Genomic DNA, 19,100 nt, shown 5'->3' with positions numbered 1-19,100 from the left:
TTTTATTGAAGTCAGTGGTGGGTGGGTTTATTGCTGGGGTGGGTGGGTTCACTCCCTGCAATATCAGCAGGAAGATGGGGCTGAAAATGGCAGACAAGAATGCACAGGTGATGGAACTAGGGGTGCTCCTGCACCCCCTGGCTTTTAGTGGTTTCCATCAGACACAGGGTTTACAGTTTGGTTCAATGGTTCTCAGCACCCCCACAAGAACTCAACCATTAAGAAGAATGAAGAGGATGGGGGTGGGAATTGCATCTCCATGATAGAACCAGCATATAAGAGGCACAAAGTTGAAATAGTTCCATGTGCCACAGACTCCTGCACCTGTGTAGAGGATGAATAACCACGCTATGCTAGAGCAATTAGAGATGCATAAGCAGGAGGAAAGAGGGAAACAGCAGAGCTGGGATTAGCCACTTCAAAAGGGTTCACTCACATTACCCAGTGTTACCCACCTACCACCCTCCTGGGGCTTGGGCAGCACAGTGCCACCCTGAATCAAAGATCAGGGAGGCATCCTCCTTTGTAAGCAATGCACCTGTCACTAGCTATCTTGATCCCCCAGATCCCAACTGGGGTGCAACAGGAAGTACAAAGGGAACGTTAGCTACCTAGGCATAATATTTTATAGCACTTTCCCACCAAGGATTTCAAATATGCTTTGTGAACATTACGGAGTTAAACCTCCATCCCGGAGAGAACTGTATCATCCCAAAGGCCCAGAAGGGGGACCTGCCTTGACTGAGCTCACATAGTGGATCTGTGGCAGAAGCAAGAATAGAACCCAGGGCTCCTGACTCCCAGTCCTGTGCTTTAGCCACAAGACCAGCCTTCCCCCTGCAGGAGACGCCGACAGATATTTATACCCCCTTAGAAGTATTTTTTCCTATCACAGCATGGCTAGAAAATAGGTTTGGAAAGTGCGTCTAATTTGGGATCACAGCTCCATTTACACTGTAGAGCAACGTCACAACAGCATGGCTTTTTAGATTGTATCTTGGGGCGGCTTGGTTAAAGAGCTACAGTGGCCTCTGAAGTGTGACTGTAGGGAGCAGTTCAGCATAGTCCATAATCCTGGTTCTACTGACCTGGGTTTCTGAGAAGGTTCTTTGGTGTCCTTGGATCCAAACCAGCTGCTGCTCTTACTCTTCTCATCTCCAGCAGCTGTTACTTGCGGAGATATGGTCAGGGATGATCCCAGCTTCTCCCCCAAGCTCTTGTTCCCTGCATCACCTTTAGTGCCCCCATGGTGGAAGAAGCCAACCTTGGACTTCTTGTCTTCCTTTCTGGTTTCCTCATGGGATTTGTCTTTTGTCACCTCCATGGAGAAGACCATCGGCGTTGCGATCTGCACAGGTTTGGTCTCTAAGCGGCTGCCTTCTTCCAACTTGGCTCTACCTAGATGGTTGCTGAGGGTTACAGCTTTGGTTGAGACTTTGTTCTCCTCTTGTACTGCTAAGCTGGGAGGAGAGGGAAGGAATCTGGGCTCTTCTTTCTGCTGCCTGACTCCCCATGGCAGGTCTTCAGAGTCAGGAGGAGGGAAGCCAGCGTGGAAACCCTCCTCAGACTTTCTGGTGATATTCTGTAGAGGCAGGGACAGCGGCAAGGAGCTCGGTAGGTCAGACATTGGGCTCTTTGGTGCAGGTTCATCACTGTAAACATGGCTTCCATTGACACAGAGAGAGGATCTGGAGACAGGGTCATCCTTTGGCTTTGGACTTTGGATTGCTTTCGGCTCAGCTACCACGTTAACTTGGGAGATCTCATCACTGAATGCTCTCTTGTGGGCTAATTTTGGAGAAGGTAGATAGTCTTTAACTAGAAGGAGGAAAAAGCAGCATCAAATGAGAACATCTGCCTTGACCCCACATATTTCACACAGCAACATTGCCTTCTACCACCTGCCAATGCTGAAGGTATCAGTGAAACTGCTCCAACTCCCACCCTCACAACCCCAGCTGTGGCTTCTCCCAATCATATAATGTAATTATAATAAATCCTGAGACAAGAGCATGAGCACATTGCTATAGAAGTCTCACCAAGAGTAGCAATATGATTTCACTGAAGGATCAAGGGAGGAGGAAAGGAGGATAAAACCTTCCTTTAAAATAAATCTGAAAATTAGTAATAGAGGCAAGAAACTATCTGAAAAGATCTTAGCAATATGTGGATTTGTGCGGAAGCATCGCTTAAAATTTTACATGGGGAAGGACTGCTCCTCTAAGATTCACTACAACGACTATGCTAACACACTGCTTTGTGAAGAACTGTCAATTTAGTTGAGGACATTATGGCGAATGGGAAAATGTGACTTAAGATTTCCCTGCATTTAGTCCCATTTCCAGGTGATACAGTCATACATGCAATAACTTTTTGCAATTCGTTGTAGAGTCCAATCTGGAGAATTGCCTGACATTAAATGGTGCACATCAGATTCGACCTTCCCACGCAATGTGGTTTTTCCCGCGGATGCATATAATTGTGCGAGAGCAGTTATGTGCATTCTCACTCCAGCACAACCCAGGGCATCAAACTTAAGGGAGCAGACAGCATTGTGTGGCTAAGAAGCTGGTTTTTAATGCATTAATACTAGGGCTGTTGATTAATCAGCTAACTCATGCGATTAACTCAAAAAACTTAACTGCAATTAAAAAAAACAAATTGCGATTAACTGCAGTTTTAATCGCACTGTTAAACAATAGACTACCAATTGAAATGTATTACGTTTTGGATGCTTTTCTACATTTTCATATATATTGTATTCTGTGTTGTAATTGAAATTAAAGTGGATATCATTTTTTATTATAAATATTTGCACTGTAAAAATGATAAACAAAAGAAATAGTATTTTTCAGTTCACCTCATATAAGTACTGTCAAGCAATCTCTTTGTCCTGAAAGTGCAACTTACAAATGTAGATTTTTTTTTGTTACATAAACTGCACTCAAAAACAAGACAATGTAAAACTTCAGAACCTACAAGTCCACTCAGTCCTACTTCTTGTTCAGCCAATTGCTAAGACAAACAAGTCTGTTTACATTTATAGGAGGTAATGCTGCCCTCTTCTTATTTACAGTGTCACCAGAAAGTGAGAACAGGCATGTAAATGTCTTGCAACACCAGCTACAACAGTACCATGAGAACGCCTGTTCTCATTTTCAGGTGACATTTTAAACAAGAAGTGGGCAGCATTAGCTCCTGCAAATGTAAACAAACTTGTTTGTCTGAGCGATTGGCTGAACAAGAAGTAGGACTGAGTGGACTTGCAGGCCCTAAAATTTTACATCCTTTTATTTTTGAATGCAATTATTTTTGTTCATAATTCTACATTTGTAAGTTCAACTTTCATGATAAAGAGATTGCACTTCAGTAATGGTACAAGGTTAACTGAAAAATACGATTTCTTTTGTTTTTTTACAATGCAAATACTTGTAATCAAAAATAAATATAAAGTGAGCACTGTCCACTTTGTATTCTGTGTTGTAATTGAAATCAATATATTTGAAAATGTATCCCAAACATCCCAAAATATTTAAATAAATGGTATTCTATTATCGTTTCGTAGCGCAATTAATCACGATTAATTTTTTTTAATTGCTTGACAGCCCTAATTAATACTTATTGTTAACAAGGACCCGCTTCTTGATCTAATAAGGGAATTTCTGAATGTACTGTCTCAGGCCAATCAAATCGTTTGTGGATTAATTATAGATTTCTTTCAGCAAACAATAAAAGCTAATGCACCGAGATGGCATCCCTGTTCTGTGCATTGCCTTCAGAGTGCTGAGACTGACAGAACTCAGATTGCTTTAGTCACTGGAGTCCAGCCACTGTCTGAACAGACACTTTTCATCCAAGCCTGAAAAGTTCCCTGAGACAGGAGATGCAGCAGGGAAGCTCGGTAAATTAATGCTCCATTCTGCTTGACCATTGTGCATTCAGGGCTCACTGCTGGGAAGACACTGGATGCTTGGAACCTACTTTCGAGAGGTAGAGCAGAATTCTCCGTCTGTGGTGTATGATGATCATCATCATTGGAGATTTTTAAGAGCAGGTGAGTCAATCACCTGTCAGGGACGGTCAAGATAATACTTAGTCCTGCCCTGAACGCAGGGGACTGGACTAGATGACCTCTCAAGGTCCCTTCCAGTCCTACAATTCGAAGAACAGAAAAAATGGATCCACAGTGAATCTTTAACGTATGGATGGGCAAAGCTTTTGGGGACAGCATAGAATATGCTGGCATCCATACATTAGGACTCACCATTTCTCCCACCTCTGCTCCAAGCAGATTAACAGGGGGGGCCATTTTCTCTTTCAAATGGCATTCACTAGACCCCAAGGAGAGAGTTCAACACCCGCTGAAGGATGCTGCTCTTCCAGCTGAGGTTTAGGGACTACACTCTTTCAGAACCATTTTCCTGAGCTGAAGACAGCTTGGTCTTCAGCTGCACTCTGAACCCTGGGGAGTTGGCAGGGCACCACGGGGGAATTTTGCCTTGCTACAGACTGCTGTACCAGTTCTGTGCATAAACAGAGGGTGTCAATCTCCAGGTCTGTCAATCTGGCATTAGAACAGCCCCACCCACCATTCATTACTGGGGGAGTATCTCTGGCACCTTCATGCCAGCACCCCAGCCCCAGCCACTCAAGCGTATAGTGAGCCTCACAGAGGAAAGTAACTTATAAAGGACACTACCTTCCAGTGAGCAATCAGTTAATGTACCCAAAGTACCCTAGGCAGCCCCTTATTTAGTGATTAAAATCAGTATCCTCTTACCAGAGCGCTCTGTGGACAGACTGCTGTGTCTGCTCGGGGATTTGGTTACCTCGGGAACATTGATGGTTATGCCAAAGTTGTTAGCCAGGCTACCGCTGGCTGAGGAGATGGTGCTGTCGGAGCCCAGCGAGGTGTTGGACTGGGTCAGGGAGGACTTGCGGAGCTTGTTCTTGAAGAAACCGCCCTTCCCTTTGGATTTCTTGCCCCCTAGCTCGTAGTCCTCCTCCATGTCGAGGGCCCCCGTGCTGCTGGGGATGATAGCAGAGGCAGATTCCAAGTCATATTTCTTCTTCCCCTTCATTTTGTCCTTCAGCTTGCCGAAGGGCGACCGGGGCTTGTCCTTCATGGAAAGATCGAACATGCTGGCCGTCAGGTTGTTGCGGGTAAACTGGATGGTGACCTGGATCGCTCCTCGCTCCTTCTCCTTCTTCCCGGCCTTGGAATGTAGCTTGTGCCACCTGGAGTTTGAGAGAAAAGGGGAGAAGAGCCTGTTATTTCCAAGACCAATGACTGAGCCAGAAGGTGCTCAGAGGGAAAGGCCTAAGACAAGAGACAGCAGGAAAACAGAACCGATCAGGTCTGCGCAGCGGCTCGTGGAATTAGCTGACATACTGCACAGGGGAGAGCACCTGGTCACTAAGACAGTGCAAACAGGCTGCTTTTCAAATCATTAGATTTGCTGCTTCTTGAGTTCCCACTCAGCTGTGATCCCTTCTCACAAGCCAGGGAGCCCTGGTGCATGGAGGCTTAGCTGCCATCAGGTTTGTTACATCCCTCAGAGCGGTCACTGGGGCTCTCCTTGGGGCCTGTGTGGTCCAAGTTCACTCCTAGGACATAACCTGCACCTCCACAGCACCCCGTGTCTAAGGAACTTGGGGCACTCGACAAGCTAGTGAATTAACTCTTTCCACCCTCCTTGCGAGGAGAGGCAAGTTTTATGATCCCCATTCCAAAACTGGAGACGCAGAGACCCAGAGAGGAAAAGTGACTTCCCCAAGGTCACACGGCAACTCTCCGGCAGAGATGAGAACAGAAGACAGGTCTCCTGACCCCCAAGTCCTGGGCCTTCTCTCCACAAAGGCCTGAGGTCCCATCCCACAGCCAGAGGATGGAGCCCTGTTGAAACAGCTTAGGTGATCTGGTGAGAGGAAGCCAAGCTCTCTGGACAACTGGCTTGTGGTACCTCCTTCCACCCATGCTTTAGCTCCCTCCTCCTGCTTTAGGAATCTCCTCCCCCACACTTCCCAGCTGCTGCTACCCTACTCAGTGTCAACTTCACCACCCCAGCCTAATAAAGTGAAAGGCCTAATTTTTAAGGACCATGTTTTACTGCGAAGTGCCTAGGATTCTTTTCAGGCTTACTTGCTGTATGAACAGTGTGCTGTTAGCCTATTCCTGCTTTGCTCGCTGTCTGGCTCGCTAAGTGTTCTACTGAACCACCGACATTATGCATGAAGGTCAGAAGTTCCTTGTTTATATGGAGACCTCCAAGGCCCAGGCTCCCAGACAGGACACATGACAGCTTTGATCTGATTAGGGCAGCAGGCCAGAACACAGTAGGTACAAACACAGCAAGGACTTCCTCCAGACGCTAATGGAGGCTAAGTGTGGACAAGGGGCTCTACATAGGATGTTGTGGGATTCCACATGCGACTCAGTTATGCTACATAAGGCTGATAGACAAGAAACTCGCTGCAGGTCTCCCACCTCAACCTGGGCTTGGTCACCACCAGGGACAAAGATGCTGCAAACAGAACGTAACAAGCTTTCCGACGATGTCTGAGCCAGCCCAGAATCTAGCTCTCCCCACTATGGGATAGTGTAACCCCCAGAGCTCATGTGGGGTCAGTGGGTTGATGAGATTCATACACACACACACACCACTCAGGGCATGAAGGTGCCATTTGTAAACAGACCTTTTACCGATGCATGCCATATTTTAAGGCATATTCCTACATTCAGTTCTCACCCTATTTCCACTAAGTAACTTGTCCACATCAAGACAAATTACCCTCCATAGTAATACTGCATGTGCGTTCCAGAGGAAGGCCCTCACTGGTCACGTTTTAAAAATGACTGGTCTATGAACAGACACAAGGTGGAGGAGGTCATCTCTTTTATTGGACCGACTTCTATTGGTGAGAGAGAACAGAAAAGAAAAGAGATTACCTCACCCAGCTTGTGTCTCTAATATCCTGGGACCAACATGGCTACATCTACACTGCACAGCCAATTAATACCTTCTTAAAGAAGATTCTGGTCAAAAGGAGACGAGCTTGGAAATTCAAAATTAAGGCTCGACCTGAAGAGCGGATGCCCCCCCTGCCCAAACCGTGACTGACTAGCTCTCCCAACCCGCCTGCCCTGTGCCTGGATTTGATTTTGCCATAAGGAGCATCTGTTAGGAAGGGAGAAGAAAACCATTGCGGTATGGGAGAGGCAGAATAGCTGAGTGGTCCAAGCACACATCTGGAAGCCAAGAGTTTCTTTATTCCAATCCTGGATCCACTGCACACACCCCGCCCCCTCGGGAGAGGATGAGGGAACAAACAGGTGACAGATGTGAAGTGCACGTACCACACTACTGGACGGTGCTCGGAGACTACGGAACCTACATACAAGGGGAACGTTAATCCCAGTCTCCTGGGGAAACTCTATGGCAGTATCCATTAGGCCGCAAGTTCCTTGAGGCAGGGACCGGTCTGTGTGTGGTTGCTCAGCATCTAGTTCAACAGAACCCAGACCGAAACAACAGACCGCTACTGCCCCAGCCACTGTCTTCATTTCCCATCCGAAACTGTTGCGGAGGGTTTCTGGGCAGCGTCACAGATGGCTGAATTTCAACTGTATTTGAAATGATTCCTGTGCAGTTTGTAAAGCTTTCTGGATCCCAGGGGATGAAAGATGCCATGGCGTCCTTGAGGCCACTACCCCCATATCTCCTTCAAACGCCTCCCCAATATCCACATCAGCCGTGGCGCCTGCCAGAAGTCAGCCAGCCTGCCAGGGATAGTGGGAGAAACTGGTGTTGCTAGGGTTAAACCCTCAGAACTCCGAGCCATCGGACTGCCAGCCTGATCATATTACCCGCACCCTCCCTCCTACCGGCTGACCCTCAGTCGTGTCTGGTTTCAGAATCAGAGGAGAATGTCTTTTGGGCAGGCCCTTGTCTGTGTTTCTGCACAGAATCCAGCACCATGCAGCCATGACCCCAAGCAGCGTATCCGAGTGCTACCATGATACAAAATAATTAATAGAAACTTGGCATCTCTGTCAAGTGACTGGCTAGCTTCAGACCTGTCGTGGAACATTATTCCAGGTCACAAAGCCAACATGGCACTGTCTGCACTGGGACAGCACTTCCACCCCGGGGAGAGGGGGAACACTCCTTCAGTCCAGCCCAGCTTTGGCCTTGACGTCCTGAGCACTGCCAACTCTCGCTGATTTCAACGGGAGCAGCTCAGGATCAGGCCTCCTCTGCCCTGGGTATCCAAACAAGGAAACCTACAGACTTGTGGTCGATGCCTTACTGGATGTACGCCACCAAGAACAACAGCTCTGCAATACTGCTCAGGAAAACCATCCCAGCAAGCAGGAGGAAGGTGCTGTGAACACACCTACTTCCCTCCAAGCCATCCTGCAGCTTAAGTGTCTCCATGCCAGCTCCCATGCAGGGTTTATGCTGTCTAATTTCCTCCAGGGGCACTTCAGGAGCATAAGACAAGAAAACACCACCCTGTGTGCTCAGATACGTTGCTTTTTTCTAGCCACAGCACCTCCTGTTGGTCAGATTACAGGGAACGTACTAGCCCAGTATTATCTACAGACATGCAGCATGCACAACCAAAGTATCCAGGAGCACATCCTGCAAATCAAATCAGATCCCACGCTGTCCAATAAGTCACAGGCACCAACCCCTCCCCACAACACAGTGCCCCATCAGTTTGAGTTTCACAATCAGGTGCACACATCTCTGGGGGTTCAGCTTTCCTGTGAAAACAGGACAATAAGCAGCCATTTATTGCTATTTTTATACAAAAAAACTGGTAAGTCTTTCAAACTTAAAATACAAGCAGTGCCCCCCTCCGCTGTTTCTGCAGGGTGTATACCACACAGTGCCATCAGCACATGACGGGACAATCTGTGACGTCAGGGCTACGACAACTCTGGTCCCAGCATAACCGTCTAAAGGAAGCTGCCAGTGAAATGTATGCTGGAGGACGTGAGCGGTTAATGTGAGCGTAGAGCTTTACTACAACTGCTCGGAGCAGAGATCATGGTATCCGGTCTGTGTTTTGCTTAAGGCTGGGTGATGTTACTCAAAGCTGTATGAATCATAGAATATCAGGGTTGGAAGAAACCTCAGGAGGTCATCTAGTCCAACCCCCTGCTCAAAGCAGGACCACTCCCCAACTAAATCATCCCTGCCAGGGCTTTGTCAAGCCTGACCTTAAAAACCTCAAAGGAAGGAGATTCCACCACCTCCCTAGGTAATGCATTCCTAGTAGTGCTTCACCACCCTCCTAGTGAAAAAGTTTTTCCTAATATCCAACCTAAACCTCCCCCACTGCAACTTGAGATCATTACTCCTTGTTCTGTCAAAACAGAAGGAATGCATCTCTCTCCACAGCTTCTGATAACAGAAATGTAGGGTGAGAAGGGACCTCAAAAGACCATCTAGTCCAGCCCCCTGCACTGAGTAAGTAAGTTAGACCCTCCTTTGTCCAACCTGTTCCTAAAAACCTCCTATGATGGGGACTCCAAAACCTCCCAGGGTAACTTGTTCCAAGTGCTTAATTATCCCTATAGCTAGAAGTTTTCCCCAGTATGTAACCCAGATTTCCCTTGCTGCCAATCAAGCCCATTACTTCTTGCCCTGCCCTCAGTGGCCATGGAGAACAATTGATCACAGTTCTCTTTACAACAAGCTTTCACACAGTTGAAGACCGATGGCAGCAACTGCGGCTTGCCCACAGCCTTCAGCATCTTGGGCAAAGTGAAGGAGACCCGCATTTGAAAAACACACACATCTGTACGTCTGCCAGTGCTGCGAGGGTGAATGTGATCCAAGTGGACCAGCACTTGAATGAGACCCAGCTGAGAGATGCTGCAGAACTGCTGCTAATCGGTTAGGCTGCGATCTTCTCTCTATCTTGGCATTTGACCAATGCCTATAGCTGGTGGCCCCGTCTTTCAGAGGAAATCCAGAGAGGTGCCGATGACCAGTTAAGTGGTGCAATGATATCTTTAAAGAGGTGATGGTCAACAAATTGCTGGTCAAACGCCGAACTCCGTTCAGTCCCTCAGTCTCTCTTGCAGTTGCGGTTGGATGGAGCATTCTTCACATCTTGCATGGCTGCTGTTAGACCACTGCCATGTTCCACCCAAGAGGTGGCTGAGTTTCAGTGGTGGTGGCAGTTAATCCCCTACCTAGCTCACAGGGGTGTTAGGTTGAGAGTAATTCATAGTAAGAGAGACATAGTAAGAGAGCCATACTGGGTCAGACCAATGGTCCAGCTGGCCCAGTATCCTGTCCTCTGACAGTGGCCAGTGCCAGGTGCCCCAAAGGGAATGACCGGAACAGGTAATCATCAAGTGCTCCATCCCGTCGCCATTCCCAGCTTCTGGCAAACAGAGGCTAGGGACACCATCCCTGCCCATCCTGGCTAATAGCCACTGATGGACCTAACCTCCATCAATGGCTGGACCCACTACAGAAATGAGTAGCAGAACTAAGTTTCAGAGTAACAGCCGTGTTAGTCTGCATTCGCAAAAAGAACAGGAGTACTTGTGGCACCTTAGAGACTAACCAATTTATTTGAGCATAAGGTGCCACAAGTCCTCCTTTTCTTTTAGCAGAACTAAGAGATGAGTTTCTGGAACCTGCATCTCCTGCAATGGTAGGGAAGGAAAGCAGCATTTAGACCCTCTCCTCCCACCCCCAGCCCACCTATCCCCAACTAGGATACACGTGGTTCCTTCTGCCCCCTTCCTCTAATTGTCAGCAGTATTTCTCCCCAAGCTGCTGGCTGCCACATCAGAAACAGAGGCAGTGAAATCCCCGCAGATGTTCGAAAGATGGAAGTCAGCACAAACCACCCACTTGCAAAAGGTATTTCCCCCCCACCCCCCGTACACATCCAGAGAAATGCAGAGTCAGCCGGGCTTATACTACAGCTGGGCCTCCAGTTGTATGTACTGGAGTATGTGAGAAGTCACTGGATCAAGTCTATCCTCACTATTTGGATGGCTCCAGCCACTGCAGGTTCTGTAAGCAGCTAACGCACCAGACAGTGGGAGCTGCTCCTCCCAAGCCAAGCGAGCACATTGCCATCTGGCACAGCTGCCCTGTATCTCTCTGCCCCATCTCCTCACCCTCCATTTAAAATCTCAGCTGAAATATCTTGCTGTAGCTGGTGCCTTCTAGAAGGAGAGAGGAATTCACCTTTATTTTACTGAAAAACATTCTGAGATAACATGATAATATGCAAAACACGATGTGTTCTATAAGAGAATTCTGGAGAAAAGCAAGGAGGAGTTGTGTAACTATTTTACTTCATTATTTTAATTGTGCATGTGTGTGTGTACAAAAGAGCTTCCTGTATTATAAATGGTTTCAGAGTAACAGCCGTGTTAGTCTGTATCCGCAAAAAGAAAAGGAGGACTTGTGGCACCTTAGAGACTAACCAATTTCTTTGAGCATGAGCTTTCGTGAGCTACAGCTCACCTCATAGGATGCATTCAGTGGAAAATACAGTGGGGAGATTTTATATACACAGAGAACATGAAACACTGGGTGTTACCATACACACTGTAAGGAGAGTGATCAGGTAAGGTGAGCTATTACCAGCAGGGGAGGGGGGGACCTTTAGTACTGATAATCAAGGTGGGCCATTTCCAGCGCTTTACAAGAACAGTAGGAGGGGAAATAGTTCACCTGCACATCTACCAATGTGAAACAGGACAATCTCTACGTAAAAGAATAAATGGACACAAATCAGATGTCAAGAATTATAACATTCATAAACCAGTCGGAGAACACTTCAATCTCTCTGGTCACGCAATCACAGACATGAAGGTCGCTATCTTAAAACAAAAAAACTTCAAATCCAGACTCCAGCGAGAAACTGCTGAATTGGAATTCATTTGCAAATTGGATACTATTAATTTAGGCTTAAATAGAGACTGGGAGTGGCTAAGTCATTATGCAAGGTAGCCTGTTTCCTCTTGTTTTTTCCTACCCCCCCTCCCCCAGATGTTCTGGTTTAACTTGGATTTAAACCTGGAGAATGGTCAGTTTAGATGAGCTATTACCAGCAGGAGAGTGAGTTTGTGTGTGTATGGGGGTGGGGGGGATGTGAGAAAACCTTGATCTATGCAGGAAATAGCCCGACTTGATTATGTAAAGAGTTGTCACTTTGGATGGGCTAGCACCAGCAGGAGAGTGAATTTGTGTGGGGGGGTGGAGGGTGAGAAAACCTGGATTTGTGCTGGAAATGGCCCACCTGTTGATCACTTTAGATAAGCTATTACCAGCAGGACAGTGGGGTGGGAGGAGGTATTGTTTCATGATTTCTGTGTGTATATAAAGTCTGCTGCAGTTTCCACGGTAAACATCTGATGAAGTGAGCTGTAGCTCACGAAAGCTCATGCTCAAATAAATTGGTTAGTCTCTAAGGTGCCACAAGTCCTCCTTTTCTTTTTGCGAATACAGACTAACACGGCTGTTCCTCTGAAACCATTCATAAACCAGTTGGAGAACATTTCAATCTCTCTGGTCACTCGATTACAGACCTAAAGTGGCAATTCTTCAACAAAAAAAACTTCAGAAACGGACTCCAAGGAGAGACTGCAGAACTGGAATTAATTTGCAAACTGGATGCAATTAACTTAGGCTTGAATAGAGACTGGGAGTGGATGGGTCATTACACAAAGTAAAACTATTTCCCCTTGTTTATTTCCCCTCCCACTGTTCTTGTCAACTGCTAGAAATGGCCCACCTTGATTATCACTGCTGGTAATAGTTCACCTTTCCTGATCGCTCTTGTTCCAGTCTGTATGGTAACACCCACTGCTTCATGTTCTCTGTGTATATAAATCTCCTCACTGTATTTTCCACTGAATGCATCCGATGAAGTGAGCTGTAGCTCACGAAAGCTTATGCTCTAATAAATTTGTTAGTCTCTAAGGTGCCACAAGTCCTCCTTTTCTGTATTATAAAGAAAAGTTTACCACCAACAATACTTAATTACATAGCACGTCTCACCCATAGATCTTGAGTATTTTACAAGTCAGCTAATTATCCCCATTTTACAGATTAGGAAATAGAGGCACAGAGGTGCAGTGACTTGGCCAATGCCACAGTGAGCAAACTGGGCACAGAACCCAGGAGTCCTGACTCCCCACTCGTGACTGTCCCGGCTTATCAAGGGAAGCCTCATTGGTAAAATTTAACATCCAAGTGAAAAATGGGTCTGCGTGAAATAATACAAGAATTTATTTGGGGGAGTCATGTAAGTTTCTAGTTTTATGTCACAGATTGAAGTAAAGTTACCCGGTTAAAATTTAACTGAGTTGCATTTTGACCTTACGGGGGCAGAAATGCTAATTGAGCCTACAGCCTCAAAACATCAGCACTGTATTTTCCCGAACATCTGCTGACTCTGCTCAGAAGGACCAAGCATCAAAGTGAGCTCATGGGCATAAAGTGCCCAGGAAGGGTGTCTCTGCTCAGAAAGGGGCGCTCCTGTCTTTCAACAATGGGGAGGCTGCACAGGTGCTAAGCTGGAGGCTTGGATAGGGCTCAGATGGTCTCACCAAGGTGATGCTGGTTTTCCTGATGCAATGGTAAAACCCATCTGCCTACCCTGTAAGGGTATTTCCAAGTGTAGGAGAGGCTTCCAATTGCACACTTAGGGGCTACTGAACTTGTAAAGCAGCATCGCTCACTAGCAGCAAGTTAGCAGGCTTTCAAGTGCCTTTATTCACAGGAGACTGATTGAACAGGGACGTGTTACAGGGTATGATCTCCCCTTATCAGCCAGGACCAGGCTGACTAGTAAATAGGAGCACAATGCACCGTTCTCCTCTAGGTTACTGGTCACTCCTCATTGGACCTTAGGTACCAGTCCACTAGGAACTGGACTACTTCACAAAAAAACCCAACTGGCTACCTTGCCGCAGGCTCAGAAGAGGTCAAAAGGCTAGATATGCCGAGAGCCTCAGCTGCCATCTCCTGCCTAGAGAGGCTTCCAGCTCAGAGACCAAAGGGATATTGGCAAGGCAGTGCTGGGAAGCCTGCACGAGTGGTACCCGCACTGTACCTGTTCTTTGGCTTCAGGCTCCAGGGCTGCCTATTTGCAGCACTGCGAAGATTTACTTAAAGACTCAGCCATAACAGCTAAACACTCTGCTAACAGAAGACGAGCATGCGTCTTCCCCTCCAACTCCTGTTGCTGCATTAGATGCAGTTAGTCGGCCCCATGGCTGTAATAAGCACAACACCCAGCAGCTAAGATCCTTGAAAGGCATGTGGGGTAATGGCCCACAAATGGGCGACTCCCACGTGGCTGCGATCCTGCCATGACAGGGGGGGTAAGCAACTCGCCAAAAGCATAAAGCGTGCCAATAAAAATTTAAATCTGCTGAAGGGGCTATTTAAATACCACAAAGCCCACGAGCCTCAGGGAGCAGCGAAGAGGGAAACGGTCCAGGCATCTGTAATGCAGGGGATCACACTTAGTCCCTGTCTGAAATAAGACAACTCGCTGATCTACTGTTAGGACCAAGTATCAGAGGAGCAGCAGTGTTTGCCGCTTTTACAGATCCAGACTAAGAGTCCTGTGGCACCTCATAGACTAACAGACGTACTGGAGCATAAGCTTTCGTGGGTGAATGAATACCCACTTCGACGGATGCATCTGATGAAGTGGGTATTCACCCATGAAAGCTCATGCACCAATACGTCTGTTAGTCTATAAGGTGTCACAGGACTCTTTGCTGCCGTTAAGACCAGAGTTCCTTGCAAGGGAGAGAGCTCCCAGCTACCCATTCTACAGCACTATGTACAAGGCACCTCTCAGTCCATACTGACCAGGCCTAATTTAGAGCCAGAGGCTACTTAGGGTCTGAGTGGTTTCCCATCTTATGCCTTGCCAGCCATGGCCGCACTCAGAGAAGCGCTAGTGACATAATAGGATAGAATAGCCCTATTTTAAAAGGGGCGTTCCTTCCACTGCTGAGACAGGGCACCCGAGATGCCCCTTGGGAACCACGGTGGGGTGCGCTCCAGGCAATCATCAAGCAAAACAGGGTTGCTCGGGGGTAACATGCCAGTTTGGAGACGCTGCAGGGAGAACAGGTATCCCACACACAGCCTGGTCTGGGCAGATTCCTAGGTAAATCCTTGGGCTACCCTAATAGAGAGGATGCCAACAGGTAATTAGGAATGGGTCTAAGCTACAGTGTTTGGGTCGGAGCTTCCCCCCAAAGCTCAGGGCACACATAGCTAGGTCATTAGGTCTGGGCTCATCAACAGATCATTAAACAACTGCTAAATTGCACTTTAAAAATACCCCAAACCACCCTCATCTTGGGTTAAACATTTGACGGTTGGGGTAGGTTGGTTGGTTTGTTTTTGCTGCCCTGCCTATTTCCTTGACCTATCGTATTCCTCTGAGCCTTCCCCGGCTTCCCCAGCGATCAGCATTTCATGGCTCCATGCAACAGAGGTTAGCGCACTGACTTGGATACAGCAATGTCTATCAAAAGGAGACTGACCAGTCCCCTGCTGCCTATCTAAAGTGTGATGCTGGCAGACCAGATCATGCCAGAGTGCATTCAGGCCAACTCGCTTGTGTAGTAATACAGATCAAAGTGACTGCTGAACGTGGAAGAGTGTATTTGGTGTTTTAAGTTCACGAAAACTAAAGGGACGTTACTTGCATTGTTTTCACTTATCTGTATCCTGTTATAAAGCAGTAGGAAACATTTACATTGTGCGTACCCCATAACAAAATAACCCATCAAACGAGAAAGAAACCTTGTGGAATGCTAATGAAGGACTTTAATAGAAAAGCGCTAATTTCAAAGCAAGTGGCCGTTGTGTGTGATGACCTGAGGTCAAAGACTCAAAGTGCGTTCCTCACTCAAGTCATCAAAGGAAAAGCCCATGTGGCTAGAGACACTGTGAGCTTGTTTTCTGTCAGAAGAAGCTGTAAGTATGGATTCAAGGAAAGAGCCTGGTCTTTGACAGGGAAGTGTATTAGAGGCAAAGCAGAGATCCCTAGACACAATCCGGGTACCCTGAAAAAAATTTGGGGCAACGAGCTGTTTAATACATCACTGCCACCAGTTGGAATTACCAAACTGTAACTCACCTGTACATATATTTTTTACCTACTTTAACCTCTTAATAACTTATTTCCATTTCTTAACTAATAAACCTTTAGTTCATTTTCTATAGATTGGCTATCAGCATGGTCTTTGGTGTAAGATCTGGAGTACCAATTGATCTGAGGTAAGTGACTGGTGTGTTGGGACTGGGAGCAACCTGATGTGGTGTGATTGTTTGTGTAAGTAACCATTATCACAAAAGTCCAGTTGTATGGATGACAAGATTGACTGGAGTGTCTAAGGCGGGGTGGGCAAACTTTTTGGCTCAAAGGCCACACCTGGGTATGGAAATTGTATGGGGGGCCATTAATGCTCACGAAACTGGGGGTTAGGGTGCAGGAGCGGGTGCGGGCTCTGGGGTAGGGCCAGAAATGAGTTCAGGGTGCAGGAGGGGGCTCTGGGCTGGGGCAGGGGGTTGGGGTGCGTGTGCGCGTGCTCCAGCTGGGGGTCTGGGCTCTGGGGTGGGGATGAGAGGTTGGGGGTACAGGAGTGTGCTTTGGGCTGGGACCAAGGGATTTGGAGGGCAGGAAGGGGATCAGGGCTGGGGCAGGGTCTGGGTGGCACTTACCTCAAGCAGCTCCCAGAAGCAGTGGTATGTCCCCACTCCAGTTCCTACGTGGAAGCACGGCCATGTGGTTCTGCACGCTGCCCCGTCCGCAGGCACCACCCCTGCAGCTCCCATTGGCTGTGATTCCCAGCCAATGGGAGCTGTGGGGGCAGCACTGGGGGAGGGGGCAGTGTGCGGAGCCCCCTGGCTGCCCCTACGTGTAGGAGCCGGAGAGGGGACATGCCCTCGACCCCGCTCCCCAGCTGGAACACTGGAGCAGGGCAAGCCCTGGATCTCGCTCCCTGGCAGGAGCTCGAGGACCAGATTTAAAGCGTCTGAAGGGCCAGATGCGGCCCCCAGGCCGTAGTTTGCCCACCCCGGTCTAAGGGGACAGTCTGTGACTCCATGATAACACTGGTATAGTGATCCAGGAGTTCAGATGTGTTACAGGCTTGGTGAAATCCAATTACAAAACACATCATCAGTTTGGGGCATTTGCCCTATTTTCTGACAGTCTGCCCTGAGGCAGGCACTCACAGTCGTGAGCCACTGCAGACATTCTAAGAGTTAGTCAAGAAATTCTTTGGAGTCACTGTTTATGTGGTTCTAAAGGGATGGTCAGTGAAGATCATACCTAGTATCAGAAATGCAGGTAGGTTTGTGACTGTATTTACTGACTCCTCAAACTGCTGCAGAAATGTTTCACCCACATTTAGGGCAAAGTTTACCGCATATGGTCTAGTGGACTGAGAAAGTGATTTGGAGCCAGGATACCCTGGTACCATTCCTGATTTGGATACTGTCTTGCAGTGTGGCTTCTTTTAGGCAAGCCACTTAATATCACACTTGAAAGATGACTAATTATCCCCCTTTGTTACAGTGCTTTTGCATTGAAGCCCCATACCTTATCGTGCATTATGCATCCCAGTTGTACACACTTCTTTGCATGGCCAACTTTGAAATCTATTGCTTAGATTATATTAAAATACTGGAGGTGTTTTCTATGGCAGATGGTCCCTTTAAACAGAGCAGTATCACAAGGCGACTATTAACTAGGAGTCACATCTGGCTTGTCTTATTGAATCGGAGACTTTATTTCAGTGGGTGAAAGAAACGACAACTGCACTAACATTCCAGTGTAATATCAGCCGTATCATAGGCCCCACCACTGAACAGGCAGCAAACCAATCCAAATTTTGACCCCATTAAAGCCACCATAAAACACAACGTATGGTCCAACATACATCTTACAAGAGTGCAACTAGAGTATTTGGGGTAGTCTGCCAAGTGTTACTCTTTGCTCCGACACACTCTTTGCTCCGACACAAGGAAAGGATCAAGTTTGAAAGTTCAAAGTTATGTACATCATGTTGTACTGATCACTGCCAGAACATGCAGGGCTGGGCAATGGAAGCAGAAAAACACAAAGCCACAGAACCGTAAGCTGCAGAAGGAGCAATCTGGTTTGCAAAGCTGCTACAGGCAAAGCAGCAGAGAGTGCCCTTATGGCACACACGGACAGCTAGTTATATCCGCAGCTCTGCAATGGACTTCTTTTGACCTTGGGCAAGTCACTTAATCACTGATTTAGTTTTCCCATTGATAAACTAGATAGAATTCTGTCTACCTCATAAGGAAGTTAGTGTCTTTGAAAGATTTAAGACGCTCTGAGATATTGACAGGTTTCAGAGTAGCAGCCGTGTTAGTCTGTATTCGCAAAAAGAAAAGGAGTACTTGTGGCACCTTAGAGACTAACCAATTTATTTGAGCATAAGCTTTCGTGAGCTACAGCTCACTTCATCACAGACAGACACCCTCACCAACAAATTTCACTAACCTATTTTTAAACACCCACTACCAAGTTCAGTCAAAACTTAGCAGCCAGAAGATGTAATCCCATTAGATCCCACAACCTAAGAAGGGTCAAACTGGTCCAGTACTTGCTATAGTGAGGTCTTCCATCCAACTATTATCTGTACTTAACTATTAGCAAATCAGTCCTGAGTTCAAATCCAAAGCAAGACACTAGGGATGGTGCCGTGTGGGAAATTTTTACAGAAAGTCTAAGTCTCAACATTTTGTTTTCACATTTTATTCAGACTTTACAAAAAGTTATTTCTCTCTCAAAATTACCTTCATTTGAGCAAAATGATTAATTTTCGAACTATTAAATTCTGTTTTGACAAGTCAAGAGGAAATCTGAAAGCTTTATAGCACGCAAAAGTTTGCTGGGACCTTCCGGAACAAAGGCTAGACTAATTCTTACTGCCAAGTTTTACAAAAAAGGAGTCTAGACATTTCCAGGCATAAAATTGCAAATATGTTCCCCAAAGTTTCATGGGAAAAAAACATATCCCAAGTGTATCATGCATCAGATTG

The 19,100-nt window shown here is 46.9% G+C and overlaps 1 protein-coding gene across 7 annotated transcripts in view; it reads right to left on the bottom strand.

Moving 5' to 3' along the window:
• The window catches only part of RAB11FIP5 (RAB11 family interacting protein 5), a 108,609-nt gene that overhangs the window by 42,341 nt on the left and 47,168 nt on the right, over positions 1-19,100 (bottom strand). For 6 of the 7 annotated variants that reach the window (XM_073342998.1, XM_073343002.1, XM_073343005.1 and 3 more), the window contains exons 2-3: positions 4,781-5,238; positions 1,089-1,818 (exon numbers count right to left, since the gene is read on the bottom strand). In XM_073342998.1, the coding sequence (XP_073199099.1) occupies positions 1,089-1,818; positions 4,781-5,238 (1,188 nt within the window). Of the gene's footprint in view, positions 1-1,088; positions 1,819-4,780; positions 5,239-19,100 lie in introns of those variants that run through there. The other variant, XM_073343003.1, reaches the window with a different exon arrangement.

This window comes from Lepidochelys kempii, chromosome 4 (genome assembly GCF_965140265.1).
Source record: "Lepidochelys kempii isolate rLepKem1 chromosome 4, rLepKem1.hap2, whole genome shotgun sequence".
NCBI lineage: Eukaryota > Metazoa > Chordata > Testudines > Cheloniidae > Lepidochelys > Lepidochelys kempii.
The sequence above is the reverse complement of the archived record's forward strand: the minus strand, read 5'-3'. Positions and strand labels throughout refer to the sequence as shown.